The 11,781-nt window shown below is 31.2% G+C and overlaps 1 protein-coding gene across 2 annotated transcripts in view; it reads left to right on the top strand.

Moving 5' to 3' along the window:
• Window positions 1–2,721: 2,721 nt before the first annotated feature.
• Window positions 2,722–11,781, top strand: part of LOC145307174 (uncharacterized) — a 30,499-nt gene continuing 21,439 nt past the window's right edge. For both annotated transcript variants that reach the window (XM_080149526.1, XM_080149525.1), the window contains exons 1-7: window positions 2,722–2,828; window positions 4,280–4,343; window positions 5,424–5,483; window positions 6,798–6,887; window positions 10,663–10,761; window positions 10,939–11,037; window positions 11,202–11,300. In XM_080149526.1, coding sequence (XP_080005652.1) covers window positions 2,811–2,828; window positions 4,280–4,343; window positions 5,424–5,483; window positions 6,798–6,887; window positions 10,663–10,761; window positions 10,939–11,037; window positions 11,202–11,300 — 529 coding nt within the window. In that variant the 5' untranslated portion in view covers window positions 2,722–2,810. The remainder of the gene's footprint in view (window positions 2,829–4,279; window positions 4,344–5,423; window positions 5,484–6,797; window positions 6,888–10,662; window positions 10,762–10,938; window positions 11,038–11,201; window positions 11,301–11,781) is intronic.

Genomic DNA, 11,781 nt, shown 5'->3' with positions numbered 1-11,781 from the left:
ATACTTAGATATCAATGACCATCTGAGAAAAGTGGTGTTATGACCGTTTGACCGCTCCCTGACCGACTTTATGACCGATTTTTATCCGGCTTTTACTACAGACATATATCATGAATATCGTGGCTTCTATTACAGCTAGAGACCTATAATTTTTTTTGGTAAATCCTTGAGCAATAATAAACAGATAAAAATATTAATTTGCGCCGCCAATCGCCGTTTTACCGCCGTAACCGCCGAAAATGGCGGTTTCCGTTATTTGCCGTTTTTCGGCGTTGATCAGAAAAAGTAATTTTTTTGTTATGAAAAATAAAAGTTCGTCCTAAAATTTGGTTATCCTAGCTGCAAAATTGGCCGCTCTACAGCTGTTTTAAAATTTAGCGGCTGGCCGCTAAAAAGCGGCTAAGGAGCGGTCTGACTGCTATGACTAGAAAAAGTAATTTTCTCTAAAAATACACATGAACCACCAGATAAAATTTTTACGTCTTTATCTGTACCAGGAGCCGAGATAGAGGGGGGGTCAATATGACCCCCCCCCTCCCCGATCTATTAAGGTGGGAATAGGGGCCCGATCTGTAAGGGTTAAGGCCTTTTACGATATGGCTTCCAAACCGATTAATATCTGCTGTATTAGAACTACTTCTAAGTCAAATTGAAAAATTATTTATTACATAGTACTAAAGCCAGTTTTCTACAAATATTAACATAAAATTCATAATATTAATACCAGTTTTGCTATACCAGGCCTTAGTCCCCTTTAGGCTAACAAATCTGGTTTAATCTATCAGCGGACAGTTGTCTATAATACGATAATAGTTATTTCTCGCATCGTATTATAAACGGCTTTCCGCGGATATAAAATGTACAATTATAAGATTAAAAACAGTCTTTTTAGCCCCGAGATGCCGAAGGCATTGGCTAAAAAAAATCTGGTTTAATCTTATGATTGTACATTTTTATGATCGTAGAAAACTGGTTGTAATACGGTGCTAGACATAGTTTTTTCGTATGGATGAGAACCGGTTCCTATCCACCAGATTCGAATGAATACGAGAAAACACTATTAATGCGATCATTATCTTTAAAATGCCACAAACCTAAACATTTATTGATTGACTGAAATGAATTTAAATGAGACTTTAAATTTACAAGAAAGTAAAAAAAACAAAGTAATGAAGCAAAATAAAAAGCAAAAATACATAGATTACCCCCAACTATCCTTTTAAATTCCTTCAAAAAATGCTTAGAATTCACTAGGTCCTTGATTTCAGATATGGCCTTTAAAAAAAATACAGGGATCTAAAGGGATAAGACAATGGCCGATAAATTGATGTACATCCCCTATGATGGAACACAAAATTACATCTTCTGAATATCAAAAATAGTGGTTGAAACATTTGAACACTCAACTTAATAAACCAACCAATTAAAATTCAGTAAAAGCCCCCAAAATTGTTTATAACAAATACAAAACGGTATTATAAAACTTTGGGAACTAGTCTCCTCTCTCTCTCTCTCTCTCTCTCTGATAAAAAATCAAGTTTTCCAAGGGTAACAACACTTTCACCAATTGATGACGTCATGACCAGGGCAAAAATTGTCGCCAATTAAGTTTGCTAACATGGATATCATTTATTGGCCAGATCGTTCATCTAGCAAGATGGGAGACAATGGCTTAAAGGGGAGGGTCGTCCTTGGAATCATTGTTCTAAAAATCAGATTAATAAAATATTTATATAGTGAAAAACGCACACGGACTTTCTAGTAACGATTATCGCTTTGTTTCTAAACTATTACAGACATACACATATCTTGTTACTTTTTACATAAACTAGTGGCTTTGCCCTTAGCCTCTAGGGGCTTTGTCCCAAGAGTTAATTTAAATAAAATTAAGTACCTCTGGTGCTGCCACTACCACATTTTAATAAGAAAAAAAAATATAAAAAAAAATAAATAAATAAATAAATTTATAAACATTTTAATTGTCTGCCTAAAAAATTGGGGGGGGGGGGAGGAATTATATTTTTGGTGGGTTGGGGGTGTTCCAAGCCCCAAAAAAATAGCCTACTATGTAGTATAGATATACATCCTGATAAAATCTGTCCTTGTCTTGAAAGTTGGTAATTTACAACATAAAAAAAAGAAAATGTCCGTGCTTTAGTTGATCTGACCAGGAATCTTAAGATAAGGGATAAGACAATAGCTGATGAATTAATGTAAACAAAATTACCCCTTATATACTATTAGTGGTGAAAAGGATTGGACACTATTAAGCCAATGAATAAGAAAATGTTATAAAACTTTTTGGAAATAAAGCAATAATCTATAAAATACTTGATAGGGGACAATGGGTTGTTTATTACACTAGTCCCTAAAGTTTTATAACAACGTTTTCTTATTCGTTGTCTTTACAACTTTGGGGACTTATGTGAGTTTTGATTAATTGCTTCATTAAGTTAAGTGTTCAAACGTTTCAACCACTAATTATAATCTTCAGAAGGGATAATTTTGTTTATCATCTTTGAGAATGTACATTAATTTATCAGCCATTGTCTTATCCCTTTGATCCCTGGTTTTTTTAGTGTCCTCAAAACTATTCATACAATTTCAAACACACACACGTGCGCGCGCTCACAAGTACACACACGCGCACGCACCACCACCCAAATTCTTCAGTACTAGGTCAAGTAGGACCATATACCAGTAGTCACTTTCTATTTTTAACCTGGTGAATTACCAGAAAAACGAAATAGAGAGAAATTACTAGGATTCAAGTACTCGGACCTAAAATCAGTTTTGTGGCGTTTGTCATCATGAACACATTTAGCTTTGTAAGTATTACTATAGTTACATCCAGAGAAAGAGGGAGGACTATAGGCTGTTTATTACACTAGTCCTCAAAGTTTTATAATAACGTTTTCTTATTACTTGCTATACCTTCATATGTTATAATTTTGGTAAATTTCAGGTTTATATCGACACACTAGAATTGAAATTTTGTTAAATCTTTAAAATTGAGATGGTACAAAAGCTTTAAAAAAAGTTTTTTTTTTGGCAGATTTTAAAACTTTGCAGTGTTTGTACCAGTAAAAAAATATTTTGCATGGGTCTATCTATCTATCTATCTATCTATCTATCTATCTATCTTTCTATCTATCTATCTATCTATCTATCTATCTATCTATCTATCTATCTATCTATCTATCTATCTATCTATCTATCTATCTATCTATCTATCTATCTATCTATCTATCTATCTTTCTATCTTTCTATCTATCTATCTATATATATCCTAATTATATTGTAAAAGGATGTTTTTTTGTCTGTCTGTTTGTACCAAAGAATCCCAGTACTGCTGAACATATAGGATTCTCCTTTACAGTGTTGCTTATCATAGGTCCCAAGAAGGTTTATAGCCATTTTATCGGAGGGTACAACTACCCTCCGAAAAGAAATCTCCCCTAGAAAATTTCCCTCCCCCCCAAAAAAATATAATTACATTTTTTTGGGGGGGGAGGGGGGAGGAAATTTAATCTAAAATTAGTATAAAGGATTAAATATAAAAAGTCTTTTAAGAGAAATGGATTTTCAATAACTTTGTCTTTAATTTAGCACATAAAAAATTTTGGAAAGACTGTTTATGTATCAATTTTGATGATTTTTGCCGTTCCTGTGTTTTTAATGGACATCTGAGGTGGGAAGTAATCTCTTTAATCTAATTTCATTTTTGCAAAAAATCATGTTTTACTTCACAAAAAAGAGCCCAGTGGTTTTAGGGTCATACTTTATCAGAATAAATCTTCGCACTTCAGACATTTTAGATGGTTGAATAACGTTATGTTATGTTGTTGTGGACATTTAAAATTTAAATTAGTAATTTTTGCATTCATAATTTTTCAAAAATCAATTTCTCTTTAAATACCCTTTATATATATAAAATGGACCCGTTAATTTATTCTGTATTTGGCTATAACTCTGTATATGTTAGTTAGCCAAAAAAGTATATAATAGTTATTTTGCACATTGTATTATAAACAGCTTTCTGCGGATATAACATGTACAATTAAAAGATTAAAACCAGTTTTTTTAACTCCAAGATGCCGAAGGCATGGGCTAAATAACTGATTTTAATCATATTATTGTAGATTTTTATATTCTTAGAAAACTGGATATAATACAATGATAGACATAGTTTTTTTGTATGGATGAGAACCAGCTCTAATCCACTGGATATTAATCAGTTTCGAATGAATACGATAAAATTAAAAAGAAAATATTTAAGGTTTGTTTGATGCTATATGTTGGAGAAGGCTTATATGTTGGAGGATGCTTATCCAAATTTATAGGTGAGATTTTATTGTCAGGGGGTTGGGAATTGCGCTGTTTTTAATACTAGTCCCAAAAGTCTTATAATAACATTTTCTTATTTGTTGACTTAACAACCTTTGGAACTTATTGAATTTTGATTTTTTGGTTTATTTAGTTGAGTGTCCAAACGTTTCCACTACTAATTGTATTCAACAGACGGGTATAATTTTGTGTATAATCATTGGCAATGTAAATCAATTTATCTGCTATTGTCTTATCCCTTTAGATCCCTGTTTTATTGTGGTTTCTCTCGAATTATTCTTACCCAAACCCCTATTTATAAAATGAATTGTTTTCTTTTTTGCCTAACCCATGTGGATGGCTTGACCCTGCAGGGCTCAAATCTAAAAACTAACCCTCCTGGCTGTCCTGCCTCTAATAAAACCTTACCTAAAAACAAAACACCCCATTTAAATAAGCCCAAAATGTAATCTGTATAAAAAGAAAACAGGATCTTTGTCTGTACTTAAGAATCTCACTATCACCCCTCCCCCTCCTCCCAAATCCTTACCTAAATCATCCTAAAATAGTTCTTCATTGCACCGTATTATAGACAGCTTTCCTTAGGTATTGAAATGAAAAAAAAATAGAAGATTGAAAATAATTTTGTTAGCCCTGAGGGGCCAAAGGCCTGGTCTATAAAAAACTGGTATTTATTTATGGTTTTTTTTTATTTTGATGTTCATAGAAAATTGTCTGTAATACAATACTATACAAGATTTCTAATCCAACAGATATTATAAGCCATACTGGAAATATATTTAAAGATAAAAATATGTGCAGGGAAAAATGCCAGAAGGGTTGGGCCGGATATCCGGCCAGATACCGGATACTGAAACTATCCAGATACCAGATTTTGAATGTCGGATATCCGGTTATCTGGCAGGATATCTGGTAATTTGCCGGACATCCGTCGTTGGCTAGATATCCAGCAGGATGCCGGATATCCGGCATAGGGAATACGCAGGATATCCGGTATCTGGCCAAAAAGTATCCTGCCCAACCATAATTGACAGAATAAAAAATTCTGATAAACTTTGGTTACATCTTTTGTTTAGACATTGAAGAAGATGATAACGGATTAGAAAATGGTAGCAGATATAATAATGTGGATCCGAGTAAGCAATTTTATACAACCAAAGCTGTAAATAGAAATGTCTATAAGAAATTTATTTTTAAAAGCCAAGCTTTTCTATAAGAGGGTCGGTCCGTCAGTCTGTCCATCCGTCCAGAACTGAATGTTTTTTTTTCAATTAAGGCAATGTCCTCTCCCTACCTACTTACAATGCTCTTTAAGCTTATAACATTATTTCCAATCGACGTAGAATTAACCAACTCAAAAGTCAAATGAATAGACAATTATGAATTTTATTCAAATGTACAAGGCCTCTTTTTAAAAGCAAAGCTTTTCTATAATTAGAGTCGGTCCGTCAGTCTGTCCATCCATCCAGAACCAATTTTTTTTTTGTTAATTAAGGTATATTAAAATTTATCTCAAACTTTGCATAGTGATTCCTGTAGTAGTTAGGTATGATTTTAAAAGCATAGCAACTCTATTATCGTTACCAGAATGCCATTACGTCCATTTAAAACACATTGATTTGTTAACAACAGCTGAAAACACAGGTTTCGTGATTTTTTTTCAAATTAATTTTGTTGTTGGTATATATAACCAGTTTTCTACTACTATACAATGTACAATGTATGTATAATTAAGGATAGTCCGGTTAGATAACAGTAAGCTTTTTTCTTAAATTTAGTCAGGTTAGAATTGTCCTATCAATTTCAAACTTGGCATAGTGATTCCTGTATTAGTTAGGTACGATTTGGAAAGAGTAGAAACTTTAAAATCGTTAACAGAATGTACTTATGTTCATTTAAAACATGACGATATTTAACATATTTGACACTAAATTTTCATATCTTATGAATATCTGATTTTTGGAATACTGATTCCTATTACAACAAGGTACAATATTATAAGCAAAGCATCTCTATAATGTCTTAAGCTGTATCAAGTAGTTTTGCAACAAATTTACTAACAATTTTGTTTAGACTTATGCATCTATATTCTGCTTATTCTGTTTTGACACTCTACAGTGTTAATGTTGGTTTGTCCTACCTTTACAGAGCTTTGTTTTTATTGATGTTGTCATCCTTGTTTATTTCTTTAAATTACAAATCATTTTGTTTAGATTTATTAGAAATAATAAATTTTTATGTGATATAATTATTCTATTAATTTGTTTTTTTTGGAAAACTGATTCCTATTACAACAAGGTATAAAGTCAATTAAAAATCATTTTGTTCAGATTTACTAGAAGCAATAAATTTTTATGTGATATAATATAATTATGATATTTATTTGACTTTTGGAATATTGATTCCTATTACAATAAGGTAAGATGTTAATCAAAAATCATTTTGTTTAGATTTATTAGAAGCAGTAAAAACAGGATCTACTGATGAAGTTATCAAGTTATTGGATGCTGGAGTCAATATTGAAGAGAAAAATCATTTTGGTGGGCTTTAATCATTGGATTCATCTAAAGGGATAAGACAATGACCGATAAATTGATGTACATTAGGGTGGGTCGATTTTGGACATTTTTTTTCTGAGGCCAAAGCGGGGATCTGCAACTGATTTGTATGAGTATAATACACCTCTGGAAGATTTAAAATTTATCCTAAGTCTTAAAACCACTGACGACCAGACATTCAATTGTATAGCTATTTGTAAATGGGAGTCAAAAATTTATTGAATCAGAACTATGGCTTCATGGTGCTCCCAGGAAAGGTATTGAGGAGTAGAATCAGGAACTTTGGACCGTTTCAAAAAATCTCGTTTCTAGCCTGAGAAAATCTAAAAAAACCTCTACAAATTGGACAATTCTCAATAAACCTTTAAAAAATGTGTTTTTTTTAGTGATTTCTAAGGCTAGGAACGAGATATTTTGAAACGGACAAAAGTTCCTGATTCAGCTCCTCAAGGCCTTTCCTGGGAGTACCATGAAGCTATAGTTCTGATTCAAAAAAATTTTTGAATGTCGTCTTTGCATATTAATAAGTAATCAAATATATTTTTTAGTGGTCTCGTTCTAAAACTCAATCTTTTAAAATTCTTTTTCGGTCAGAAATGTTTTAAAGGTTAATTTTATCTGTTGCATATCCCCTCTTTGTCTAATTCCAATATGAACCCGCCCTAATGTACATCCCCAACCATGATATGTATGATTATACTTCAGTAGATTAAAATTAGTGTTTAAAACGTTTAGACACTCAACTTAATGATCCAACCAATCAAATTACTAAAGTCCCCAAAGTTGTTAAGCCAACAAATGAGAAAATGTTATTATAGGACTAGTGTAATAAACAGCCCATTGTCCCCCCCCCCTCTCTCTCTCTTTGGGATTGATTAGTATAATACAAAAACACATAAATTTCTAGACATATTTATTAACAATTTGTTCTGTATATAAGAGGCTTTTAAAGTGATCTCAAAGCAAGTTTTAAAAATTTGATATATATTTGGAATTACTTAGTTATTTAGAATTATGACAACAAATTTGCTAAATTTGTTATAAAAAGTGCCTTAAAACTTCTATTTTTAGATTTGTTACAGTACCCAAAAAAATTAACTTACACAATTATGTGTTAAACAAACTTTTAGATTTGTTGGCACAGATTTCTCTTAAGCCTTACAGCTTGGGCTCCAATTCCCACATTAATAGATTGGGGGGGGGGGGGAGGGTCATATTGACCCCCCCTCTATCTCGGTTCCTGTTACAGTTATGGTGGTTTATGTGTATTTTTAAAGAAAATTACTTTTTCTTGTCATAGCGGTCAGACCGCTCCTTAGCCGCTAAATATTAAAACAGCCATAGAGCGGCCAATTTAAAAGCTGGGATCACCAAATTTTAGGACGAACTTTTATTTTTTATAACAAAAAAATTACTTTTTCTGACCATCGCCAAAAAACGGCAAATAATGGAAACTGCTATTTTCGGCGGTTACGGCAGTAAAACGGCGGTTAGCAGCACCAATTAATATTTTTATCTGTTTCTGATCACAATAAAAGACTACATAAAAAATTTTGTTGGTCTAAAGCTGTTTTAAAATTCGGCAGCTGGCAGCTTAAAAAAAGCAAAATTACAGGTAGAAAATAGAAAATCGGTCAAAAATAGGTCAAGGAGTGGTCAAACAGTCATGACCTTACTACTCACGGAAGTTTATTATTGCTCAAGGATGTACTACAAAAGTTTTTAGGTCTCTAGCTGTAATAGAAGCCACTATATACATGATGTAAGTTTATAGTAAAAGCGGGACAAAAATTGGTCATAAAATCGGTGAGGAAGCGGTCAAACGGTCATAACACCACTATTCTCAGATGTTCATTGATATCCCAGTATTCACAAAAGTCATAATGAAGAAATTAAGATTTATTTGGATTTTTTTCTAATTTTGGTGCCACCTAACCAACTTTGACCGGATGCCACGACCGACACAGACCAGATATCCTTATAAGACCAACTCTTGCCGATGTATAATTACTAAACTTAAAAAGTCATGAAGTCACAACTCTCAATATGACCCCCCCCCCCTCCAATCTGTAAGGTTTAACACAGATAAAGTTAATAAGATTTATACTTGTAAAATAAGAGATAAATTTCTGTTTTTAATACTGATAAAATCAATTTTGCTAGTTTTTGTCAACTGAAAAAGTTGCAAACAAGGTTCAAAAATGTTGGACCAAATGACTAAAAAGATATTTCTCACCTTATTTTAGTGCAACTAATATAACAGGCAATCAGAACAAATGTAGAATAATGTATTATGGAAACACAACTAAGGGGGCCCTGAAATGGTTTTAGAGAGATGTAGTGTTAGTAATGCACAGTAAAATTCAGTAAAATTTTTGTTATCAATGTTGTGTTAAAGTACCTCAATAAAATGATCCTTAGAACAAGAAGAAACTGGTGGTAGATGTATCATTTTATAAGTAAAAATATAGATATCAAATTTAAATCTTTTGATTGTGGAATTGTAAAAATATGATATGTATAGTCTAAATATTTTTAAAAGTTTTTCATTGATATTATAAATACCAAAGAAGACCATTAGAGCCCCATTAAATCCACAAGCAATCAATTGGGCTGTGAGGTGAAAGGGCTTATATTTTTACAATTCCACAATCAAAAGATTTAATAACATCTATAAGGATCATTTTATTGAGGCACTTTGACACAACATTGACAACAAAAATTATACTGAATTTATCTGTAATACTAATACTCTCTAATACTAATACTGTCTAAAGCCATTTGAGTTGTGTTTCCATAATAGTTGTGTTTCCATAATACATTATTCTATACTTGTTCTGATTGCCTGTTATGTTAGGTGCACTAAAAAAAGCTGAGAAATGTCTTTTTAGTCATTTGGTCAAACATTTTTAAACCTTAATTGCAACTTTTTCAGTTGCCAATAAGCAAAATTGATAACAACAGTATGAAAAGCAGAAATATCTCTATTTTTTAAGTATGAATTTTATTAACTCCATCTGTGTTAAGAGAAATGCCAACAAATCTAAAAGTTTGTTTTACACATAATTGTGTAAGTTAATTTTTTTGGGTACTGTAGCAAATTTAAAAATAGAAGTTTTAAGGCACTTTTTATATCAAATTTAGCAAAATTTTTGTCATAATTTTAAATAATTAAGAAATTCCAAATATATATCAAATTTTTTTAAATTGCTTCGTGATCACTTTAATAGTCAGCTTAACTGTTAGAAAAAATAGAGAACTATGTCAAAAAGTTTAGTTTTAGCTATAGAATGAAAAAAAAGACAATTAACTGCACATTTATATAGTCTGGAAATTTTTTCCCCAATCTTGGATATAATAAAAATCGGCGGAAAAAGCCGTTTTTTAAGGAAACAATAGAAAGTTTTGCCCTATCTTTGAGATTATATGAATGATATGATGTTAATGTTTGATAATCTGATGAGAAATTTTCTCATTTACGGTCTCTATCAATATAGCTCGTTCTGAATGCACATAAAAACCTTGTCTACATCAGATTATTTTGTTGGCCTACAATGCCAGTTCTTATTTTGTCTGGATTAAGTATCTATCTGTAGATACCTATATATCTTTTTATCTATATATTTAACTATCTCTCTATCTATCTTACTATCTTTCAATCTATCTATATCTATCTCTCTACATACATATTTTTGTATATCTATAACTGTACTCTGAGCTAAAGAATATATAATATAACTAATATATTTATATCTAGGATGGACAAGTCTTATGTATGCAGCACTGTATGGAAAAACAGAAGTAGTCAGAATACTTCTAGAACATGGAGCCGATGTCAACCATGAAAGTAATTCTGGTTAGTTACATAATACTATTTTACTATATAGTTTATCTTTAGAATATTCTATCCATATAAATACATATATATTCATTTAACTATATATCTATCTATTTCTGTATACCTCTCTCTGTATATCTATAACTGTACTCTGAACTAAAGAATATATAATGTAACTAATATATTTATATCTAGGAAGGACAAGTTTTATGTGGGCAGCAATAAATGGAAACACAGAAACAGTCAGTCTACTTCTAGACTATGGAGCTGATGTCAACCATAAAGCTCATAATGGTTAGTTACAATATAATATTATTATACTATTTATATATTGTATATTTAGTATATTCTATCTATCTTTATCTTTATATCCATTTATCTGTATACCTCTCTCTGTATATCTATAACTGTACTCTGAACAAAATAATAAACAATGTAACTAATATATTTATATCTAGGTGAGACAAGTCTTATGAGGGCAGCACTGGGTGGAAACACAGGAGTAGTCAAAATACTTCTAGAGCATGGAGCCGATGTCAACTATAAAGATAATTATGGTTAGTTATATATTATTATTATATTATATTTGTATTTCTTTAGTAACAGTTTGTTCTATCTATATATATATATATGTATGCATCTATATACATACATTATACATATATATATAAATATATATCTGTTTATCAATCTTAATATCTATTTATCTATCTGTATATCTCTCTATCTATCTATTTATCAATCTTATGCATGAATACGTAAATTTTCCTTTCAACTTTATCTCTCTCTCTCTTTCTCTCTATCTCTCTCTTTCTCTATTTCTATCTCTATCCATCTCTCTACTCAGTAATACTTTGCTATGATGCTTGTTTATTTACCTTGGAAACATTATGTTTATGTGTACAATTCAAATATAGTTTATGCCAACTTTATAAACTATATAAAAGTCAAATTGCTGACATATTAACAATATTAATAATATTGTAATTATATTATGACTACTTGACTATTATCATTTAACATGGCAAAATTTTAACA

Source organism: Acartia tonsa, chromosome 15, assembly GCF_053477335.1.
Source record: "Acartia tonsa isolate MP-2025a chromosome 15, ASM5347733v1, whole genome shotgun sequence".
Classification (NCBI taxonomy): domain Eukaryota; kingdom Metazoa; phylum Arthropoda; class Copepoda; order Calanoida; family Acartiidae; genus Acartia; species Acartia tonsa.
This window is presented reverse-complemented; position numbering and strand designations above follow the sequence as displayed.